Here is a 22,602-nt window from a genome sequence, read left to right on the forward strand (position 1 = left end):
AGGCACAGGGAGGGAGGAACACACTCCATGTGTGTGTGTGTGTGTGTGTGTGAGGCACAGGGAGGGAGGAACACACTCTGTGTGTGTGTGTGTGAGGCACAGGGAGGGAGGAACACACTCTGTGTGTGTGTGTGTCAGGCACAGGGAGGGAGGAACACACTCTGTGTGTGTGTGTGTGTCAGGCACAGGGAGGGAGGAACACGCTCCGTGTGTGTGTCAGGCACAGGGAGGGAGGAACACGCTCCGTGTGTGTGTCAGGCACAGGGAGGGAGGAACACACTCCGTGTGTGTGTGTGTCAGGCACAGGGAGGGAGGAACACGCTCCGTGTGTGTGTCAGGCACAGGGAGGGAGGAACACACTCTATGTGTGTGTCAGGCACAGGGAGGGAGGAACACGCTCTGTGTGTGTGTGTGTGTGTGTGTCAGGCACAGGGAGGGAGGAACACACTCCGTGTGTGTGTGTGTGTGTCAGGCACAGGGAGGGAGGAACACGCTCTGTGTGTGTGTGTCAGGCACAGGGAGGGAGGAACACACTCTGTGTGTGTGTGTCAGGCACAGGGAGGGAGGAACACACTCTGTGTGTGTGTGTCAGGCACAGGGAGGGAGGAACACACTCTGTGTGTGTGTGTCAGGCACAGGGAGGGAGGAACACACCCCGTGTGTGTGTCAGCAGCTCAGCCGAGGGGCTGTGGGGTGGGACGAGGCAGAGGCCGTGGCCTTCGGGCAGAGCACGGGGAAGGTCTCCCAGGAACCCAACAAAGGAGCCAAGGCCACGAGACCATCAGTACCAGGAAAGCTGCAGAGCGAGGCAGGAGCTGCTGCTGCGCCGGCACCGCGTCCCCACCTGCAGAGCCGCGGAATAAATTGAGTTGGTAAATTAAATTCCTCAGGAAATAATGAAACACACAGGCTGGTGCTGCAGCATGGGCAGGTCAGCGACAACTCACAGCAGCAGCTGCCCAGCTGGGGGATGGGGAGACTGGCAGGGACAGGGTGGGGGGTGATTGGTGGCTCAGCAAGCAGAAACTCAGGAGTTCAGAACTGGAAACAACCTGGATTTAAACACCAGGAATCCCAGACTCATTTAGGTTGGACAAGCCCTGCCAGCCCCTGGAGCCCACCCTGTGCCCGATGCCCACCTTGACACAGCCCTGCCAGCCCCTGGAGCCCACCCTGTGCCCGATGCCCACTTTGTCCCCCAACCCAGAGCACTCAGGGGTCCAAACCAGCCCCAGATCCTTCCTCAAACAATTCCAGAGCAGGGGCCACCACAGAGAGCCCATGGGGCCAAAGGATGGTCTTGGCCAAAAGGGGCCCTTAGGGCAGAAGGAGCCTGAGAAGAGCAGAGGGTTGAATCTCTGGACCTTGTGGATTTTCCCCAACACAAGAAGGACATGGAGCTGCCAGAGCAAGTCCAGAGGAGACCATGGAGATGCTCCAGGAACTGGGGGCCTTCAGCTCTGGAGACAGGCTGGGAGGGCGATTGTCCAGCCTGGAGAAGGGAAGGCTCCATGGAGACCTGAGAGCCCCTTCCAGTGCCTAAAGGGGCTCCAGGAGAGCTGGAGAGGGACTGGGGACAAGGGATGGAGGGACAGGACAAGGGGAATGGCGTCAAACTGCCAGAGGGCAAGGATAGGTGGGATATTGGGAAGGAATTGCTGGCTGGGAGGGAGGGCAGGGCCTGGGATGGATTTCCCAGAGCAGCTGTGGCTGCCCCATCCCTGGGAGTGTCCCAGGCCAGGCTGGACAGGGCTTGGAGCACCCCGGGCTGGTGGGAGGTGTCCCATGGCAGGGGTGGCACTGAATGAGCATTAAGGTCCCTTCCAATCCTTAGGAAAGTTGGAATCTGGCAGGTCCACCTTGGAATCATGAGCCACTCAGATCCATAAAGTCATCTGCATTTGGAAACTTTGGAATGGAAATGGAGGTGCCACAGTCAGTCTGAGAGTGGCACGTGCAGGGAGAGGACAAGGAGTCCCTCCAGCAGCTGGAACAAGTGCAATTGGAATAACTGAGCTGCCCAAGAGAATGCATTCCAAAAGTTATCTGACAAGCACCAACCTTGGGAGAGCTGGATGGGGATGATGAGTCTGATGAAGTGAACCTTCAATTAACGGAATTGGTGGCGTGAGTGGCATTTGTTCCACTTTGCTGGGGAATTGGGGTTAGGTGAGGGACACAGCCCAGCCACGGAACAGCCACCGGCTCCCAGGGCCATGGATCGTGCCAGACTGGCTCTCCTGTGCCAGGGAAAGATCTCTGGAGCCGTGGATCATGCCAGGCTGGCTCACTCTGTGCCAGGGAAGCCTCCTGTCCCCACAGCCCCAGACCTGGGAGTTCCTGCTCCAGAGTGAAGAAATAAAAAAGACAAACCACCCTACTCCTACCCCCAGAAAGGGGGCTCTGACACTGAGGTTTCTGCAAACGTTTTTGAAGAAGGTAAAACTGAGGAGCCTTGGGAGGGCCAAGAGATGAGGGTTCCCATCTCCAGGGCAGCCTAAGGGAACAGGGATCACTTCCCTTGCCACTGCTGGAAGCTGCTTCCCAAAACAAACCCATATCCAGCAGCTCTAAGCACGTCAGGAGGGCTCAGGACAGGATTAGGAAGAGATTAGGAGGAAAAGCTTTTAACAGGAGCTGTCCGTGTGCCAGCACTGCTGGACACAGCAGGAACATCACCAGGGGCCACAGTTCCCAGCAGGACTTGGGTGGGCACAGGCCATCCTCAGCTCAGACACCCTGATACAGTCAGTTTGGTGCTAAAAAAGTGCCTGTTGGGATAATTCAGAGGAGAGGCCCATTAGGCAGATAAATCTTCTTAAGGGAGTGAAGGAGGAGGACTAATCACTCTGGGATGAAGGCTGGGGATAATCTCCTAAGCAGCAAATAATTGGGCATTAAGGTGGGGGGGATGGAGGCTCCAAACAGCCCGTGGATCAGTCCTGGCCGCAGGGGCTTCCATGTGGGAACTGCAGGAAGAAACACCAGGGCCCCCAGTGCCATGGGGCTCCCAGGGACACCCTGGACGGGCCCTGGATCCACCCGGGAATGGGCAGCAGAGGTTTGGGGAGTCATGGCCACATTCTGTCTCTACTGCAGGAGGGGGCCCCAGTGCCACCAGGGCAGCCCAGGAGAGGTGTCCTGGGAAGGGGATGAGAGGTGGGGACAGGGAGGATGAGGATGGGTCCTTCCTCAGGAATACAAGGCTGCCTGGAGCAGTCTGAGCCCTGCTGACCCAGGTCAGGCAGCCAGGCCAAGGTGTTCCCCTCACGGCACCGCAGGGAGGGCTCACTCCCAGCAGCCCCAGTGCTGCACCCAGAGCCAACCCAGCAGCATCTGGCACCCAGGAGGGGCAGCCTGGTCCAGTTTGAGGCAGTGTCAGCCCTGGGAGCAGGACCTGTCACAACTCAGGGCACAGAATCTGGCACAGCCCAGGGCACAGGACCCGGAACAGCCCAGGGCACAGGACCCGTCACAGCCCAGGGCACAGGACCCGGCACAGCCCAGGGCACAGGACCCAGCACAGCCCAGGGCACAGGACCCGGCACAGCCCAGGGCACAGGACCCGGCACAGCCCAGGGCACAGGACCCGGCACAGCCCAGGGCACAGAATCTGGCACAGCCCAGGGCACAGGACCCGGCACAGCCCAGGGCACAGGACCTGGCACAGCCCAGGGCACAGGACCCGGCACAGCCCAGGGCACAGGACCCAGCACAGCCCAGGGCACAGGACCCAGCACAGCCCAGGGCACAGGACCCGGCACAGCCCAGGGCACAGGACCCGGCACAGCCCAGGGCACAGAATCTGTCACAGCCCAGGGCACAGTACCTGTCACAACTCAGGGCACAGGACCCGGCACAGCCCAGGGCACAGGACCTGGCACAGCCCAGGGCACAGGACCTGGCACAGCCCAGGGCACAGGACCTGGCACAGCCCAGGGCACAGAATCTGGCACAGCCCAGGGCACAGGACCCGGTACAGCCCAGGGCACAGAATCTGGCACAGCCCAGGGCACAGGACCCGGCACAGCCCAGGGCACAGTACCTGTCACAACTCAGGGCACAGGACCCGGCACAGCCCAGGGCACAGGACCTGGCACAGCCCAGGGCACAGGACCTGGCACAGCCCAGGGCACAGCCGTCATGGAAATCACAATCCATGTCGCTTTCACAAGGCCAACACTCACAACCCCACCAGCACCAACAGATGGTGCAGTTGGCACACTGGAGAGAGGGGCAGATCCTGCAGCAGGACCCAACAACCCCTCTGGGACCCGGTGCCATCCGCAGCAGGACAGGTCAGGTAACCCAGGGCACCCGGGTGCAGGACACTCCCACCGCCCCCAGCTACATCCCTGGCCCGGAGCAAGGCAAAGCACGGAAAGAAGCTCAGGCAGGACGTGGCCATGAAGCTTTTCCTTCCCATGGTCCTTCCAGCCACTGGGACACAGCAGGGGCATCACCCTGATTGGGGGGGGGGATTCACCTTCCCCTGCTCAGGAGCTGGGGGGGCTCACACAGGTGCCACCCAGGGCCTCGAGGGACTGGCTGATGGATGCCCTGTCCCATCACCCCCTTTTCTCCTGCCCTGACACACTCCCCCTTTCCTCCCCCAGCCACGGAAGCCTCGTGCCCAGGGCAGTAATATCACCCAGGAGTGAGGTGGGAAACCCTCCCTGAGGCCAGGATGACTCTGGCTGGGCACAGGGACACGATGGTCCCAGCATGCCCCTTCCAGCTGCAGATGCCCCATGGTCATAAGGTAACTAGGGAATGAATTCCAACGCGCTCATGGCAACCCCTGGCACTGGGAGACATGAAAGAACCTCCTGACCAACTGGGAACTCTCCTGCTCACTATCCCTGCACACCAGGTCCTGCATCCTCCATGTCCTGCATCCTCCACTGCTCCAATTCCCAGCACAAACGTGTGACAACCTCGTGCCTCTGGCAGCACCAAAATTATGTATGTCCCAAGTCCTGAAGATCTGAATTTGCTGGGAATTGTGTGAACTTACCTTAAACCTTGAGGTTTGCTCCAACAGTGAGCACAAAGCATGGCTACAGCTCAATCCCATCAGCTCTGGCCTGTGGCCAAAGGTGTGGGGCTCACCTGGGGTAGGTGGAGGCAGCCAGAGGTCGTGGAACCATGGAAGTTTGGGAAGGACACAAAAGCCCATGTTGTTCCACCAGAGCCAGCTCAGGTGAAGGAGAGTGTCACAGCTGGCCCCACGTGAAGGTGACACCACCAGAGCTGGCCCTGGGTGAAGGGGACAGTGTCAGAGCCAGCCCCAGGTGAAGGTGGTGCCATCGGCTGAACCTCACTCTTGAGGAAAGGCCCTGAGGGCCACACCTGCCCAATTATCACCCAACCCCCACCTGTCACCTCTGCAGCGGCACCGGGAGGGGGGCCATGGCTCAGCACAAACCAGTACAGAACAGGGAAGCCACTGGAACACACCAGCAGGAGGTGACAAGAGCAGCTGGAGCGTGTCCCCTCCTGCCTTATGCCGTGCCTGCCACCACCACACCCAAGCTCCCACCTCACCTGTCCCCACTCCAGTGAGCTCCCAGGTGCCCACATGACTCATTCTGGATCACACAGGGAACTCCATTTTCCCAATCTTTATTCCTCCCTCACAACTCCCCTTCGTGTCAGAACTTCTGGAACTGCTTCTTGGTGCCTGCAGCCTTGGTCACCTTGAGCACGTTGAAGCGCACGGTCTTGCTGAGCGGGCGGCACTCGCCCACTGTCACGATGTCCCCAATCTGCACGTCCCTGCAAGGACACCGGGGGGGTCAGGGGCTCCCAGGGCCTCCCCTGCCCCTCAGAACCCCCAAACCTGATCGTTACTACCAGCAGGGCACACAGAACTCCCACAAGTACTGGCTGGAACCCGCCTCATGGTTCAGCACGTGCCAGTGGCGTTGTCAGCAGCCCCTCACCTGGGGGACTCTGCAGACCATCGTGAGTTTGGACATCATCACCAGTGAGTGAGTTCCAGGGAGGAGCTGGGCCAGGAACCCACCCGTGTCCCACCCGGGGTGCCCTCACCACGGCTTGTACGAGTTCAGCACCACCCCCATCAACACGAACAGGCGTGGGGACAACTGGCACAGCCCAGGAATACCTGCACACACCTGGAGCAGGGGGACACACCTGGAGCCAGGGGACATGGGGACACCTGCACACCTGAAGCAGGGGGACAACTGCACACACCTGGAGCAGGGGGACAGGGGGACAGCTGCACACCTGAAGCAGGGGGACAGGGGGACAGCTGCACACCTGAAGTAGGGGGACAGGGGGACAGCTGCACACACCTGGAGCAGGGGGACAGGGGGACACCTGCACACACCTGGAGCAGGGGGACAGGGGCACAGGGGGACAGCTGCACACACCTGGAGCGGGGAGACGGGGACACCTGCACACACCTGGAGCAGGGGGACAGGGGGACACCTGCACACCTGAAGCAGGGGGACAGGGGGACACCTGCACACACCTGGAGCAGGGGGACAGGGCGACACACCTGAAGCAGGGGGACAGGGGACACCTGCACACCTGGAGCAGGGGGACAGGGGACAGCTGCACACACCTGAAGCAGGGGGACAGGTGCACAGACATGTTCTTGTGGCGCTTCTCGAAGCGGTTGTACTTGCGGATGTAGTGCAGGTAGTCGCGACGGATCACGATCGTGCGCTGCATCTTCATCTTGGTCACCACACCTGGGCCAGGGGGGACAGGGACACAAATTCCTCCACATCTACTACTGCAACCTCCCTGTGGGGTGCCCAGATGTCCTGCCAGGCCATGCCCTCCCTGTCTCTGCAATACACCCAATGGTGGCTCCTGTCTCTGCTCTGTACCACTCTGCCCAACGCTCCCTGCCCCGCCTGCCCCTGCCCTGGAGCAGCACCTGCCCCCGGGCACGGCACAGCTGGGGGGCCCTGCCAGCAGCTGGTCCTGTCACGGCATCAGTGAAGCCTTGTGGCACTGTCGTCAGGCCCCTGCTGGGCTCGGCAGACCATCGTGAGATCAACATCATCTGCAGCTCCAGGACCACGGAGGGGCACGGGTACCCGGGAGGGCTTACCTGCCCCAGGGACCCCAGGGGCTCACCTGCCCCAGGTACCCCAGGGGCTCACCTGCCCCAGGTACCTCAGGGGCTCTGGTTACCCGCCCCAGGTACCTCACGGGCTCTGGTTACCCACCCCAGGTACCCCAGGGGCTCTGGTTACCCACCCCAGGTACCTCAGGGGCTCTGGTTACCCGCCCCAGGTACCTCAGGGGCTCTGGTTACCCACCCCAGGTACCCCAGGGGCTCTGGTTACACACCCCAGGTACCCCAGGGGCTCTGGTTACCCACCCCAGGTACCTCAGGGGCTCTGGTTACCCACCCCAGGTACCTCAGGGGCTCTGGGTACCCACTCCAGGTACCCCAGGGGCTCTGGTTACCCACCCCAGGTACCTCAGGGGCTCACCTGCCCCAGGTACCTCAGGGGCTCTGGTTACACACCCCAGGTACCCCAGGGGCTCTGGTTACACACCCCAGGTACCCCAGAGGCTCTGGTTACCTGCCCCAGGTATCCCAGGGGCTCACCTGCCCCAGGTACCCCAGAGGCTCTGGTTACCTGCCCCAGGTACCCCAGGGGCTCTGGTTACCTGCCCCAGGTACCTCAGGGGCTCTGGTTACCCGCCCCAGGTACCTCAGGAGCTCTGGTTACCTGCCCCAGGTACCTCAGGGGCTCTGGTTACCCGCCCCAGGTACCTCAGGGGCTCTGGTTACACACCCCAGGTACCTCAGGGGCTCTGGTTACCTGCCCCAGGTACCCCAGGGGCTCTGGTTACACACCCCAGGTACCTCAGGGGCTCTGGTTACCCGCCCCAGGTACCCCAGGGGCTCTGGTTACACACCCCAGGTACCTCAGGAGCTCTGGTTACCCGCCCCAGGTACCTCAGGAGCTCTGGTTACCTGCCGCAGGCACCTCAGGGGCTCTGGCTGGTCACCTGCCCCGGGTCTCCCCAGGGATTTCCTCGGGGATGTCCCAGCTCACCTGAGAGGATGCGGCCCCGGATGGACACATTCCCAGTGAAGGGACACTTCTTGTCAATGTAGGTGCCCTCGATGGCCTGCAAGGACAGGTGTGTGCCAGGTGAGTGGCTCAGGTGACACCAGAGCTCCAGAATACAGGTTACAGCAGGGAACCATGGAACGGTTCAGGTGGGAACAGCCCCTGACTCTCACCAGCACCATCACTGCCCCTGTCCCCAAGTGCCACCTCCACCCCACGCAAGATCCTCATGGCTCTGGGGGGCACAGCTGGGGGTTGCACAGCCCCTGTCCGGGGCCCCCTCACCTCCTTGGGGGTCTTGAAGCCCAGCCCCACGTTGCGGTAGTAGCGGGGCAGCTTCTCCTTGCCGCCCTCGCCCAGCAGCACCCGCTTCTTGTTCTGGAAGATCGTCGGCTGCTTCTGGTACGCGCGTTCCGTCTGCAGGGGCAGCACCGGGGTCAGGGCAGGCCCGGGATGGGATCCCCAGCACCGGGGTCAGGGCAGGCCCGGGATGGGATCCCCAGCACCGGGGTCAGGGCAGGCCCGGGATGGGATCCCCAGCACCGGGGTCAGGGCAGGCCCGGGATGGGATCCCCAGCACCGGGGTGGGCTCCCGGCACCGGGCAAGGCGAGGGACCCTCAGCACGGGGGAACAGCCTCGGGGCACCGGGCCCTCTGCCCTCCCGCAAACCTTCGGGGCACCGCGACCCTCCTCCCCCCTCTCCAGAACCCCGAAGTCACCAGGGCCCCTCCGCCCTGGGGCACTGAGATGCCCTCCAGCCCCGGGGCACGGGATCCTCTGGCCCCATTCCCAAACCTGTAGGCACGAGATTCCGCCCTCCCTTCGCCCCCCAGCCCCGGGACATGGGCCCTCCTCTTCCCCCCCACCCCAAAATCCCAGGGCACCGAGATTCCCACCCCTCCCCAAACCACGAGGCACGGGACCCCGAGACCACCGCTCTCGCACACCCCCACCTCCCGAAAACGAGGTCCTCTCTCCCCCCACGCCGAGACTCCCCCTCGTCGGGCCCACACATAACCCCGGGCCCGAACCCTCCCCGCACGCCTCTCCCCGGGCCCGGGCCCGGCCGCCTCCTCCGCGCCCCCCTCCGGCCCCTGGCCCGTGTGGACCCCGCAGGGGTGTCCCGGGGGATCCCGGGGGTGTCCCAGAGGTGTTCCCGAGGTATCCCGGGGGTGTCCCGGGGGGGGGGTCCCGCGCGGTGCCCCCGCAGCGCCCACCTGTGTGTCCGCCATCTTGGCGAGCGCGGCCGGAAAGAGGCCTCGGAGCGCGCGGGGCGCGGGTTAACCCGGGGGCGGGGCCAGGGGCGGCCGTGACGTCACTGCCACGTGACCGTGACGGGGGCGAGCGGGGCGGGAAAAGCCGCGGGATGGGAATGGGGATGGGAATTGGGGATGGGGATGGGAATGGGGGTCGGGAATGGGGATGGGGGTCGGGAATGGGGATGGGGGATGGGGGATGGGGATGATGATGATTGGGGATTGGGGATGGGAATGGGGGTCGGGAATGGGAATGGGAATTGGGGAATGGGGATGGGAATGGGGGTCGGGAATGGGGATGGGGATGGGAATGGGATTGGGGATTGGGGATGGGGATGATGATGATTGGGGATGGGAATGGGAATGGGGGTCGGGAATGGGGATGGGGATGGGGGTCGGGAATGGGGATGGGGATTGGGGATGGGGATGGGGGTCGGGAATGGGGATGGGGGATGGGGGATGGGGATGGGATTGGGGATTGGGGATGGGGATGGGGGTCGGGAATGGGGATGGGGTTTGGGGATGGGGGTCGGGAATGGGGACGGGGGATTGGGGATGGGGGTCGGGAATGGGGATGGGGGTCGGGAATGGGGATGGGGGTCGGGAATGGGGATGGGGGTCGGGAATGGGGATGGGGATTGGGGATGGGAATGGGGGTCGGGGATGGGGATGAGGATCGGGGATGGGGATGGGAATGGGGGTCGGGGTCACTGCGGGGAGAGGCTGCACAGGGCATCGCTCCCATCCCCAGCCCAGAGCGCTCAGTGCCACGGCCAGTCCTGCCTTGGGCACCTCCAGGGCTGGGCACTCCAACCCTCCCTGGGCAGCCCCTGACAGGGCCTGCCCACCCTTTCCAGGCAGCAATTCCTGCTGCTGTGCCCCCTGCCCCTGCCCTGGCCCAGCCTGAGGCCGTGCCCTCTGCTCCTGTCCCTGTGCCCTGGGGCACAGCCCGACCCCCTGTCCCGGCTCCCCCCTCCTGGCAGGGATGGCAGAGCCAGAAGGTGCCCCCTGAGCCCCCTTTGCTCCAGCTCAGCCCCCCCAGCTCCCTCAGCTGCTGCTCCATTCCCTGCCCAGCTCCATTCCCTGCCCTGCACACCCTCAGCCCCTCAGTGGCTTTCCCAAACTGGACACAGAACTCGAATGGCCTCAGCAGCGCCAGCACAGGGTGAAGGAATCACTCACATGGTCCTGCTGGCCACACTTTCTGATACAGAATTGGCCTCACCTGGGGCAAAAGCCTTACCTGGAGCCAAAGGGATGAGTAGGAATTGCTCACAAATTTATTGGGATTTAGGAAAATCTCATCCCCAGGGATGTGAGGGCTAGAACTGGGGATGGGGGTGGCAGGATCCCCCCCGATTCCAGCCCAGGCAGTGGTGAGGGGGTGACCAGGGGTGACAGCCAGAGCAGCCTAAGCCTGTTCCATGTCGGGATCCCATGCACGGTGAAGAATCATCCTCATCATCCCACCTCATGCCACCTCCATTTCCATCTTCACCCCATCCTGGATGAAGACTCACAGAATCCGGGAATGGTTGGGGTTGGAACGACCCTAAACTCCACCCAGTGCCACCCCTGCCGTGGCAGGGACACCTCCCACCAACCCAGGCTGCTCCAAGCCCCGTCCAACCCGGGCTGGAGCCCTGCCAGGGGTGGGATGGGGCGTGTTATCCCGTGTGCTGTTCAGGTCTCTCCGTATTCCCACCTGGAGAGCACACTCGTCCCGGGCGCGGTGTGTGGGGTGTCCTCTCCCTTCCCTGTAGGGAAATCTGGGGCTGCTGTACCGGGAAAATTCCATGTGCCGGCATTACTGCACTGCCCATCGCCCTCCCACAGCCTGGGAACATCCCAGCGCTTCCCCCAGTTCCCACTGGGACACGACTGCCCAGTTGCTGCCACTCTGGGGCGGGTCCCGGCGGTGGCACCGGGCTCAGCCTGGCCGGCCGGGTCACATCGCATCAGGTTTATGTTCCTGCACACTTATCGGCTCATCCCGCCATTCCCAGCCCCGGCACAGCTGGAGCCCCCCGAGCCGGGCTCTGCATTCCTGTGCTGGGCAGATGATGTTCCACACCCCTGGGGAAGGAAAGGCTGGAATAAAGCTCGCCCTGCTCCCCTCCCCGGTGTTTCCGTGCTGTGCAACTGCAGAGAAAGCTGCACTAGACACACTGAGTGACTGGAATAAAACAATGGATTCCTGGAATGCAAAATATGGACATTCTCCAGCTGCTGCTCCTGCGGGATGTGGAGGGGGAAACAGGACAGGGAATGGATCACTGCCCTGGGGCACCCATCAGTCCTGAGGCAGGAGGTGGTACCCCCCAGAAACCCCCAACAGCCTGGGAGAGACCACCACTGGGGCCTCATCCCCATTATCCTCATCCCATCCCCTCATCCCATTCAATCCCACCTCTGCTCTCATCTTCATCCTCATCATCTTCACCTCATCCCCACCTCCATCCTCATTCCCGTGCCAGCACACTGGGGAAGCTGCAGGCGATGGCCATGAACAGGGAAGGAGTCCTGGGGGTTCCAGAGGTCCTGGGGGTCCCAGGTGTTCCAGGTCAGTGCTGGAGAGGAACTGTCACAGCACCAGGGGACCAGAGCCCCCACCCCTGGGGCTCCAACACCAACACCTGCTTCACCTGCTACCCCGACAGCCACAGATCCACCCCAGAGCTCCAGCAGCGCTCACTGTCCCGTGGCCTCCTCCCCGAGACCCCCCAGCCCCCCAGAACCGAGGAGGGGGCAGACATGGGGTGTCTCAGGCCAGCAGTGTGACAGGGGGCACCCAGCTGTATGGGGGTCCCAGTGTCCTGGCCAGCACAGACAGGGGACACCTCGCTGTATGGGGGTCCCAGTGTCTCTGGCCAGCACAGACAGGGGACACCTCGCTGTATGGGGGTCCCAGTGTCCTGGCCAGCACAGACAGGGGACACCCAGCTGTATGGGGGTCCCAGTGTCTCTGGCCAGCACAGACAGGGGACACTTGGCTGTATGGGGGTCCCAGTGTCCTGGCCAGCACAGACAGGGGACACCTCGCTGTATGGGGGTCCCAGTGTCCTGGCCAGCACAGACAGGGGGACGATGCCCTCGACGAGACCCTTTATTCGAAGGGTTTTACACAGCACAGACACACGCCCCTCCCCATGCACGGCCCCCCCGGACCCCCCAGCCCCACACCCCGGGGGTTGCATAGAGAGCAGCTGGGTGGGCATCAGGGACACCCGGGGGGCCGAGGGGGGCAGAGCCAGCCCGCCCCGTGCCCCCCACCCCGTGAGCCCCGGGACCCCCAGGGTCCTGCCCTGCGCCCCGGGGCACAGGGCGGGGGGCGGCCACTCGTGTCCAAAGTGCAGCCCGGCCTCAGCGCAGCTCCGCCCCAATAAATTAAAAAGGTCCGAGTCCGGGGTTAAAAAGGGGGCCCGCCCGGGGTGGTCACTCCTCGGGGGGCTCCGTGAGGAACGGGGAGGTGACGGCGTGGGCCTGGGCGATGGCCGCCAGCTCCTTGAGGAACTCGCTGAAGATGACGGCGCAGTACACGGCGTTGCGCACGCGCAGGGCCTCGCCGTGCCGCGCCGGGGGTGCCGTGGGGGGCAGGGGGTGCAGCCCCCCGTCCCGCAGCCCCTGCAGCGCCAGCTGTGCCGCGTGCCGCGCGCGCGTCGGGCTGTTGGCGTGGCGCAGCAGCAGCTCCCCCAGGGATGGCTTCCGGCTGCGGGCTGTGGGAGGGGGCGCTGGGTGTGGCAGTCAGGCCTTGGGGTGCCCCCACACCCCCTGCACAGAGCCCGCACCTCCCACAGACCTCACACCCGTCACAGAGAAACCCCACCCCTCGCCAGCTCCCGGCACGGATCCCAGACCCCCCATTAACACAACATGCAGACCCCAACTTTCCCCCCAGCCCTTCCCACAGCCCCTCATATCAAGTGCAGCCCTCAGCCCCTGGGCAATGCAGGGAGCAGCCCCCAGACCCCTCTGCAGCCCCCAACCCTCCCTAAAATACACGCAGCACCCAGCACCCTCCAGCCCTCTGCACAACACACTACACAGCCCCCAGGCCCTGAGCAATGCACAGGGCAGCCCCCAGCCCCTTGTAAAACACAACAGGCAGCCCCCAGGCCCTGGCACTGCCCCCAATCCCCCCCACAGCCCCCAAACCCCCGCACAGCCCCTAGACTTCAACACAGCATCCCCCCCACCCCAGCCCCACACAGCCCCCAGCCCCCCGTGCCACCCCCAGCCAAGGCCGTGCTCTCACCCAAGGTGTCGGGGCGCCGCAGGGCAGGGGTGGCCCCAGGGCCGTCAGCCCAGTCCAGCCGCCCACGGGCAATCAGGTACTTCTTGGCTTTGAAGAGCAGCGCCGGGAAATCCTCCTGGCTGGCAGCAAAGCTCTCGATCTTGTTCTTCACCGAGCCCAGCACCTGCAGGACCACAGAACAGAGGAACAGGGGGTCCAGGAACATGGGGGTCCCTGTCCCCAGCAGAGAATAACAGCCACGTTCCTATGGCACTTGGGGACATGGGGCACTGATGGGCTGAGCAGCGCTGGGGGAACTCAACTGTCTCAGTGGCCTTTCCAACCCTTCCCCGTGACTCCATGATGGTGGAGGGTCCTGGGCTGCCATACCTGAAGCAAGGATTTGACGCTGGGCTGGAAGACCATGTTGGTGTTGAGCAGGAAGGAGCGGAGCAGGGGCTGGGGGTAGCAGGCCAGCTGGGCCACCAGCCCCGTCAGCAGGAAGTTGACATAGAGCGAGTTATGGGGCATGTTCTCCAGTTTCCCGAACAGCACTGACACAAAGGGGCCTGGGGGGACAGGGGGGTCAGGCAGGGCCCTACTGGAAGCCAGGACCCCCACTCCATCCTCCCGTGCCCACCTGTGAAGGGCTGGCTGGGGGGTGGCCCCACCGCCCGCGGAGGGCTGGCCACCACCTGTGCCAGGGGGTCTGGGGGCCGTGGCGGTGCCCGCCCAGTGCCCCCGTCTCCCTCGGGCAGTGCGGCAAAGCTGGCAAAGGCCTCCTCCTCCTCCCGGGACAGGGGCGGCTCCGAGGGCTCCGGGGGGGCAGCCGGGGGCCCTCCCACTCCTCCGTTCCTCATCTCTGCCTCGATCTCACGCAGCTCCTCGGTGAAGGCCTCGATGGAGACGCCGGCGCCGGGGGGCTCGGCGGGCGTGCGGGCCAGCAGCTCCTCCAGCAGCGAGTCCACCGACTGCAGTGGCTCCCAGCTGGGGGGCAGCGCCTGGGGAGCCCCATTTGGCCCCCCACCACCACCCTCCCCCTCGCCCCGGGCGCTCCGACGGACCTTCTTCACCGCCACGTCCCCCTCGGGCCGCCCCGGCTCGGCCGCCACGTGCGCCCCGTTCACCAGTGTCCCCCCATCCCGGGGGTCGGGGCCAGGCCCCCCCACACCGGGGTCATCGCCCCCGAGGGGCCCCCCCGGCACCTCCCGCGCCCCCTCCTCGGGCAGCCCCCGCTTCTTAGTCCGCGGGGTGGGGGGCCCCGGGGGCCGCTCCGGGGGGCTGTCGGGGTCGGGCGGGGGGCCAGGGGCGCGGGGGTCCTCGCCGTCGTAGGGGGCCGACCAGACGCGGCAGGCCCAGGCGCAGCGGTCGATGCTGCGCCGCGCGTCCCGCAGGTATTCCAAGTAGTTCCTGTCCAGCTCCGCCACCTCATCCCGGGGGCCGGGCCAGGGGGGGCTGCCCGCGGAGGGCCCGGGGGAGCGGGGGGCGGCCGCGTCCGGCGGGGCTGCGCTCGCCTGGCGCATGAAGAAGGAGAGGCGGGACGGCGTGGAGGGCTTCGGGGCCGGGGGGGGCGTCTGCGCTGGGGCTGCCGTGGGCTGCGGGGGGAACGGGGGTCAGCGCCAAGGCAGGGTGGGGAATGGGGGGTCAGTGCCATTCTGGGGTAGGGGGTGGGATTTGAGGGGTTGTGGGGACAGCGGGAGGGGGCTCAGTGCTGAGCCAGGATAAAGACAGGGACCAAGGGGCCACAGGGTTGTGTGAGGGTGTCCAAGGGACCACAGGGACAGCATGGGGGGCTCAGCACCAGGATGGGGTGGGGAGGGGGCCCACGGGGCTGTGGGGATAACATGGGGGGTTAAAGCCAGGCTGGGGGTGGGGTTTGAGGGACCACAGGGACAGTGGGAGGGGACTTAGTGCTGGGACACGGAGGGGGGCCCAGAGGCCATGGGGACAGCAAAAGGGCTCAGTGCCAGGAGAGAATGGGGACAGGGTGTGAGGGACCACAGCAATGGCACAGGCATCTCTGTCCTAGGACAGGACAGGGTCAGAAAAGCTACAGAAACCCTGGGAGGGGGTTCAGCATCAAGCCAGGATAGGGAGGGGGTCCGAGGGGCCACGGTGCCATACCCCTGGCCCAGGCAAGGGGCTCCTCATCCCGGTCAGGGGGCGGCGGGGGGCTCTCGGGACGGCAGCAGCGCGGGATGAGCGACAGGAACTTGGCTGCTGTCTTCCCATAGATGTCCAGGTCCCGCACTGCCCGCTTCTGGCTCAGCATCACATGGCTGCAGGGCAGCAGGTACCTGGGGCAGGGGGGCACGGGGGGCTGCAGGGGCGGACACAGGGAAGGGGACCCCCCACGGGACCCCAGCCCCTTCACAGCCAGGCAACAACGTGGCTGCCCCACACCCAAGTGTGCAGCTGGGAGCAACGTCCCCAGTCCCATCCCAGAGGAGCCCCCAGAGTGGGGTGGTAGCAGGTGACCCCCCAGACCCCATTACCTGAGCACCAGCTGCAGCATCACGTCCTCACAGTTGAGGCTGAGCAGCGTCCGGAAGAGGCTCAGGGACACCATGCACAGCTGGGGACAGCGCAGGCATCAGGGGGACAGCGGGGGGGACAGGGGGGCTGAGGACGGGAATGGGATGAGGACAGGGATGGGATGAGGATGCTGGGGATGGAATGGTAACCGGATGAGCATGCAATGGGGATGAAATGTGAATGGGATGAGGATGGGGATGATCAGGGGCCATGGGGGCTGCAGGGGCTCACCCAGGAATTGCTGTTGGTGCAGCCCATCAGCATGTCCGTGTTGGGGTGGGGATGTTGGGAATGGGATGGGGTTGTTGGAGAGTTGTGGCGGTCTCACCCAGGAGTTGCTGTTGATGCAGCCTACCAGTGTGTCCAGGATCGGAGGGGGATGTTGGGGATGGAATGGGGATGGTGGGGTGGGATGGGGATGGTGGGGGGCCACAGGGAGCTCACCCGGGAGTTGCTGTTGATGCGCCCCACCAGCATGTCCAGGATGGGAGGGGGATGTTGGGGATGGGATGGGGATGGTGGGGATGGGATGGGGATGGTGGGGTGGGATGGGGATGGTGGGGGTGGGATGGGGATGGTGGGGGTGGGATGGGGATGGTGGGGGTGGGATGGGGATGGTGGGGGTGGGATGGGGATGGTGGGGGTGGGATGGGGATGGTGGGGGTGGGATGGGGATGGTGGGGGTGGGATGGGGATGGTGGGGGTGGGATGGGGATGGTGGGGGTGGGATGGGGATGGTGGGGGTGGGATGGGGATGGTGGGGGTGGGATGGGGATGGTGGGGGTGGGATGGGGATGGTTGGGGGTGGGATGGGGATGGTTGGGGGTGGGATGGGGATGGTTGGGGGTGGGATGGGGATGGTTGGGGGTGGGATGGGGATGGTGGGGGTGGGATGGGGATGGTGGGGGTGGGATGGGGATGGTGGGGGTGGGACGGGGATGGTGGGGGTGGGACGGGGATGGTGGGGGTGGGACGGGGATGGTGGGGTGGGATGGGGATGGTGGGGATGGGATGGGGATGGTGGGGATGGGATGGGGATGGTGGGGTGGGATGGGGATGGTGGGGATGGGACGGGGATGGTGGGGGGCCACAGGGAGCTCACCCGGGAGTTGCTGTTGATGCGCCCCACCAGCGTGTCCAGGATGGTGGCGTTGTCGTGCCGGTGCAGCAGCACGAAGCGCAGGAAGGTTTTCAGCAGCGCCGTCTCGCTGACGCTGCGCAGGAACAGGTCCAGGTACGCTGTGCTGGCGATCATCTCCTCCACCGAGGTCTGCGGGACAGGCACGTGGGGCCGGGCAGGGGTACAGGCAGGAGATCCCCACCCTGGCCCCACTGCTGTGGGTCCCTCACCTTGTGCAGAGCTGGCCCCATCACAGGCACGAGGAACCCGTTGTGGACGTAATCCACCAGCTGCTTCTGCACCAGCGGGTGGGCAACCTGCCAGGGCCACAGGGAGAGTCAGGTAGCCCCCTGTGGTGCGGGGAGCCCCCCCAGCCCCTCAGAGCCCCCCAACCCCACCTGGATGACAGCATTGCAGAACTCGAGCGAGTTCATGAAGAGGACAAGGGAGGAGACGCCAATCCAGTCCTCGCGTCGCAGGAAGTGCCAGTCGTCCCCCCGCACCTCAATCTTGCGGGGCAGGGAGGAGTACAGGGCGCTCAGGCCCGTGGCCAGCACCTGGGGACACACCTGGGTACTCGGCTGTCCTGCAGAGCCCTGGACCTCCGGCCGCTGGACTCAACCAGCCTCCCCCAATCCCATGGGAATCTGTCCCCTTCCAGCCCAGCTACAGGCAGGGCTGCTGTGCTGGGCCCCGTGTGCCCCACCAGCCCCAGGGACTGTCCCTCTTCTCCCCAGCCCAACACTGAGCCCTCCATCATCTCCAAGCACTCCATACTTGGGCCCCCTGTAACCTCCAAGCCCATCACTTGCAGACCCTCCATCATGCCTAGGTCCCTTGTCATCTCCAAGTCCCTCATCATTCCCAGGCTTCCAAATCTCATGCTGTCTCCAAGCCCCACATTACCTCCAAGCACCCTGTCATCCCCGGGCCCTCTACCCCAAAGCCCTCCATCACTCCTAAGCTTTCCATCATCTGCAAGCCCTGCATTATCCCCAGACACCTCCCATCCCCAATTCCCCACTCAGGGCAGGATTCCTCCCTCCAGGCCTGTCCATGGCTCCTGCCTCAGTGGCCCAACCCAACCCCATGCTGGCAGCAGAGCCCTGGGGACTGGCTGGTCCCAGCACCACCCCAGGGAGGGGACGTGGCTCCGGGAGGGTCCGTACCGGGCAGAAGTAGGAGTTGTCGGTGATGGACTGTGCCACAGCACGGTTGCTGGCTGACATGGCCATGATGAGCAGCAGCGCGTCGCGTGCCTGCTGGCCCCGCGCGCCCTCGTGGTGGATGAAGGGGATGAGGAGGGAGAAGATAATGAGGTTGGCGGGGCCCTGGTCCGTGTGGCTGTGGAAGAAGAGCTCCAGGATCGCCGGCTCGCGGGCCACGGAGACACAGAGCTGGTTGAGCAGCAGCACCAGGCTGTTCTCCAGCGGGGCCGAGGCGGGCTCGGCACAGACGCTGAGCAGGCGCAGCAGCGGCGTCAGCACCGGCTTGTGCCGCAGCAGCGGCTGCCGGGCCTGGCTGATCAGCATCTCGTACAGCTTCAGCTGCTCCACCTGGGAACGGGGACAGGGACAGGGTGGGAAAGGCACTGAGACTCCCGGGTCCAACTGCTCCCCCAGCACCGCCCAGTCCACCACTGAGCCTCATCCCCAAGTGCCACAGCCATACAGCTGTGAAATCCCCACAGGGGTGGGGACTCCAGCACTGCCCTGGGCTGCCTCTGACAGGGCTGGACAGCCCCTTCCAGGAGGAACTTTCCCCAGTACCACAGAATTATGGGACGGTTTGGGTTGGAAGTGACCTTAAAACCCATCTAGTCCCAACCCAAAATCCAGTCTGAACCTCCCCAGTTGCAGCACCCAGTCCTTGGCCTGGCTGACCCTCAGCCCAGCACCCTCAACCCTGAATCCAGCCTGTCCCTCCACTCTCACAGACCCCCTGGCCCCCCTCATGGACCTTCCTCTCCTCAGTGAAGTCTCCCTGCAGGTGCCAGCACAGGAGCCGCTCCAGCAGATTCTCAGCAGCCACAAACTCCAGGATTGGCCCACAGGCCATGTCCCCGTCCTCCTGTGACCTGTCCCCATCGCCCCGGGGCCGGTCCTCGGCCAGCAGGTTCAGCATCTGGTAGGTGTTGTTGCGGACTGCGCTGAGGTCATCGGGGGCCGGTTTGGTGCCGCGCCGCTCCAGGATCCGCAGCACCTGCGGGAGGGGGGGCTCGGCACTGGGTGGCGGGGCCGGGGGCGTGGGGGGTCCCCGCTGCTCCCCTGCCCCGCTCACCTGCGCCCAGTGGTTCTTGAAGACCATGAGGCAGGTCTCGGGGTCGGCAGTGACGGGGGGCTGCAGGCTGGCGCTGCGGGGGGCTCGCTGCCCACCTGCCCGCGGGGTCAGCTTGCTCAGCCAGCTCATCCTCTCCATCGGCACGGGGGGCACGGGGGTCACGGGCAGTGCCGGTGTGACCCGACGGCTCCAGCGGCAGCCTGGCACCGCTGCGGGGGCACGGGCAGGCAGCTGGGATGCCGCGGTCCTCTCTCCATGCTGCTGCCACTGGCTGTGGGGAGAGGGGCGGTCAGGGACCCTCGGCCCAGCTCTGCACCCAGCAACAGAGAGGGGAGCAGGAGGGAAGGCAGGAGGGAGGGAAGGCAGGAGGGAGGGAAGGCAGGAGGGAGGGAAGGCAGGAGGGAGGGAAGGCAGGAGGGAGGGAAGGCAGGAGGGAGGGAAGGCAGGAGGGAGGGAGGGGAGGCAGGAGGAAAAGGCAGGAGGGAGAGAGGGAGGGAAGGCAGAGAAATCAGAGCACCAGGAGCTGGGCCGGGGCTGGGAGGGCGAGTGTGCTGGAACAGCAGTGACCAGAAACCTCTGGATCCCGGCCCTGCTCACACCCAGTGCTGGACTTTGAACCAGGAACCGGCCCAGCATGGCTGTGGGGAGCGCCCAGCACCCCGCCGGGACAGCTGCCCACCCCCGCGGCAGCAGCAGCACCCACGGCCAGTGCGGCACGACGGTGCTGCCGGAGATATTTATAGGGCCGGCACCGGCACTGCCACCGCAGGCACCGGCACGGGACCGAGCACCGAGCGGCCCCAGGGCCACCTGCACGGGGGTCCCCCAGCCCCCCGGCACCGTGTGGGAAGAGCGAGGGCACCGAGAGCCCCCGGGCGGGGCTGAGGGAAGTGAAAGAGCCATTAAAGCCACCTCAAACCGCCGGAGCAGGAACGGGAAGTGGCTGGAGCGAGTATTGGGACACGGCACAGGCAGGGCCCGGCTATTTATACCCGTGTCCCACCCACGGGCCCCTCGTGCTGTGCTAAAGTTAGAGCTGCCAAATGCCGGGCCAGTGCCAGCCCCAGGGCCGGCACCGCGGCCCCCACAACCCAGCGGGGACACAGAGCCAAAGGCCACAACGTGGCACACCGGGGGCATCCCCGGCACACGGACCCGCCCGACAGGCAGCCAGAGCCGAGCCGGGGGGACAGGGACAAACTGTCACCAGCCCCATCCCGGCACCCCCACACCCCAACCCAGCAGCTCCCACCGCCTGCCCAGGGGACACAGCGGGCAAACGGCACAGGGCCCTGTCACCACAGCGGTGACACCCCAGTTTGTCACCGGGCCGGGCTGCAGCGAGGGGTCCGGCTGCAGGGGAGCAGCTGCCGGGGGGACAGCGGGCGGCCGGGGCACCGGGAGGTGGGTGTTGGGGTGTCACCAGGGCAGGGACACCAGGGAGCAGGGACACCGGGGGGAGCAGGGACACCGGGGGGGGGCAGGGACACCGGAGGGGGGCAGGGACACCGGGGGGGGGCAGGGACACCGGAGGGGGGCAGGGACACCGGGGGGGGGCAGGGACACCGGGGGGGGGGCAGGGACACCGGGGGGGGGGCAGGGACACCGGGGGGGGGCAGGGACACCGGGGGGGGACAGGGACACCACGGGAAGGGGGTTGCAGCCAGTGCCGGGGGTGTGGGTGGGGGGCATCAGCCCCTCGGATGCACCCCGGGAGGGGGAGCTCGGTATGGAGGTCACTGGGGGGGTCCCCATGGGGTCACTGCGGGACGCCGGGGGTCCCGGTGAGGGCAGAGGTCTCCCCGCGGCAAGGGTCTGCCACATGCCGGGAATGCCGCCCCCAGCCCGCGGGAGGTGCTGCCCACCCGAGCACCCACAGTCCCGGGGCCACGGTGACACCGGGACCGGGAGCCCTCCGAGCCGGGGTCACGCGGGACCGGGACCTGTCCGTGGCGCGGGGCCGGGCCGCCTACCTGGGTCAAGGTCGCGGCGGTCCCGTCCCGTCAGCGCCGCACCTGCGGAGGGCACAGGAGGCGTCGGACGCGGGGCCGGGACCCCCCGGGACCTCGGGCCACTCCGGGCACCTCCGGGACCGGGACCGGGGCCCTGCCCCACGGCACCGCGGCCCGCCCAGGCCCGGTTCCGCCGTGGCTCCCACACCCCGGACACGACCCGGCCCCACCCGGCCCGGCCCGAGCGGTCCCGCTCGGCCAAGGGCGGGCGGCGGCCCGAGCGCCCAGGGACCGAGGCGGAAAGGCGGCCGGACGGGCTCCCGGGCCCGCCCCGCTGCCGGTGTCCCCCGCTCCCGATGTGCCCACGCGGAGTGTCCCCGCTCCCGCTGTCCCGGCCGGTCCCGGAGCCCCCCGGCCGGTCCCGGAGCCGCCGCTCACCGCCCGCCCCCGCCACGGGCCCCGCACGCCCGACGCCATCTTCGCGCCGCGCCCGACGCACCGCGCGCGCCGGCCACGCCCCCCGGCCGGGCCACGCCCACCTCACCTTGGGGGCGGGGCCGGGCCGGGACAGCCCGGGCGCTCATTGGCTGAGCCGCGAGTGGGGCGGGGCCAGGGAGTCGTGGGAACCGGGAACGGGGAATGCCTGTACCGGGACCCACGGAACAGACTGACCCCGCACCGGGACCCCCGGCACACACTGACCCCGTACCGGGACCCACGGCACTCAGTGACCCCGCACCGGGACCCACGGCGCCCAATGACCCTGTACCAGGACCCACAGAACCGAGACCCTGCACCGGGCCAATGGCACCGAGTGACCCTATAGAGGCACCCCTCAAAACCGAGCACACCCCTGAGCCAGGCACTGGGAACTGGGTAACCCTGTCTGGGCACCCCTCGGAACTGGGCACTCCAGGACTGGGCACCCCTGTACGGGAACCCCACAGAACTGGGCACCCATTTACCTGATAACCTTGTACTGGGCACCCCTGTGTCAGGTAACCCTGTGCCTGGCACGGCTCTGGCACGTGCACCAGGTACTGGGAGCTGCCAGCAGCTCTGCAGAGGGCACTGCCTGGCACCAGCCGTTGTCACTGAGCCTGACCTGGGCCCCAGCACACCTGGCTATGGCTCCGTGCCTGGCCTGCCTGGTGC

The 22,602-nt window shown here is 65.8% G+C and overlaps 2 protein-coding genes and 2 non-coding genes across 4 annotated transcripts; all 4 read right to left on the reverse strand.

Annotated features, from left to right (window-relative positions):
• Positions 1 to 5,609: 5,609 nt before the first annotated feature.
• Positions 5,610 to 9,375, reverse strand: RPS11 (ribosomal protein S11). The gene is made up of 5 exons (XM_071573974.1): positions 9,288 to 9,375; positions 8,355 to 8,486; positions 8,052 to 8,127; positions 6,593 to 6,722; positions 5,610 to 5,778 (listed from the first exon to the last, which is right to left on the reverse strand). The coding sequence occupies exons 1-5, from the start codon at positions 9,300 to 9,302 to the stop codon at positions 5,655 to 5,657; spliced, it is 477 nt and encodes a 158-aa protein (XP_071430075.1). The 5' UTR covers positions 9,303 to 9,375; the 3' UTR covers positions 5,610 to 5,654.
• On the reverse strand, positions 5,900 to 5,989 carry LOC139681079 (small nucleolar RNA SNORD35). The gene has a single exon (XR_011699462.1). It is a non-coding gene; the product is annotated as a small nucleolar RNA SNORD35 (small nucleolar RNA).
• On the reverse strand, positions 6,963 to 7,047 carry LOC139681086 (small nucleolar RNA SNORD35). Its single transcript, XR_011699464.1, has one exon. It is a non-coding gene; the product is annotated as a small nucleolar RNA SNORD35 (small nucleolar RNA).
• A 3,042-nt stretch (positions 9,376 to 12,417) lies between the features above and the next one.
• Positions 12,418 to 21,953, reverse strand: FHIP1B (FHF complex subunit HOOK interacting protein 1B). Its single transcript, XM_071567869.1, is given in 15 exon segments — positions 12,418 to 13,042; positions 13,582 to 13,744; positions 13,951 to 14,129; positions 14,201 to 15,129; positions 15,131 to 15,155; positions 15,685 to 15,857; positions 16,056 to 16,135; positions 17,198 to 17,365; positions 17,446 to 17,532; positions 17,614 to 17,772; positions 18,385 to 18,771; positions 19,175 to 19,417; positions 19,496 to 19,766; positions 21,469 to 21,510; positions 21,886 to 21,953. Coding segments are annotated over 13 exon segments (3,012 nt in total). The 5' UTR covers positions 19,634 to 19,766; positions 21,469 to 21,510; positions 21,886 to 21,953; the 3' UTR covers positions 12,418 to 12,761.
• Positions 21,954 to 22,602: the final 649 nt, after the last annotated feature.

Source organism: Pithys albifrons, chromosome 1 (genome assembly GCF_047495875.1).
Source record: "Pithys albifrons albifrons isolate INPA30051 chromosome 1, PitAlb_v1, whole genome shotgun sequence".
Classification (NCBI taxonomy): domain Eukaryota; kingdom Metazoa; phylum Chordata; class Aves; order Passeriformes; family Thamnophilidae; genus Pithys; species Pithys albifrons.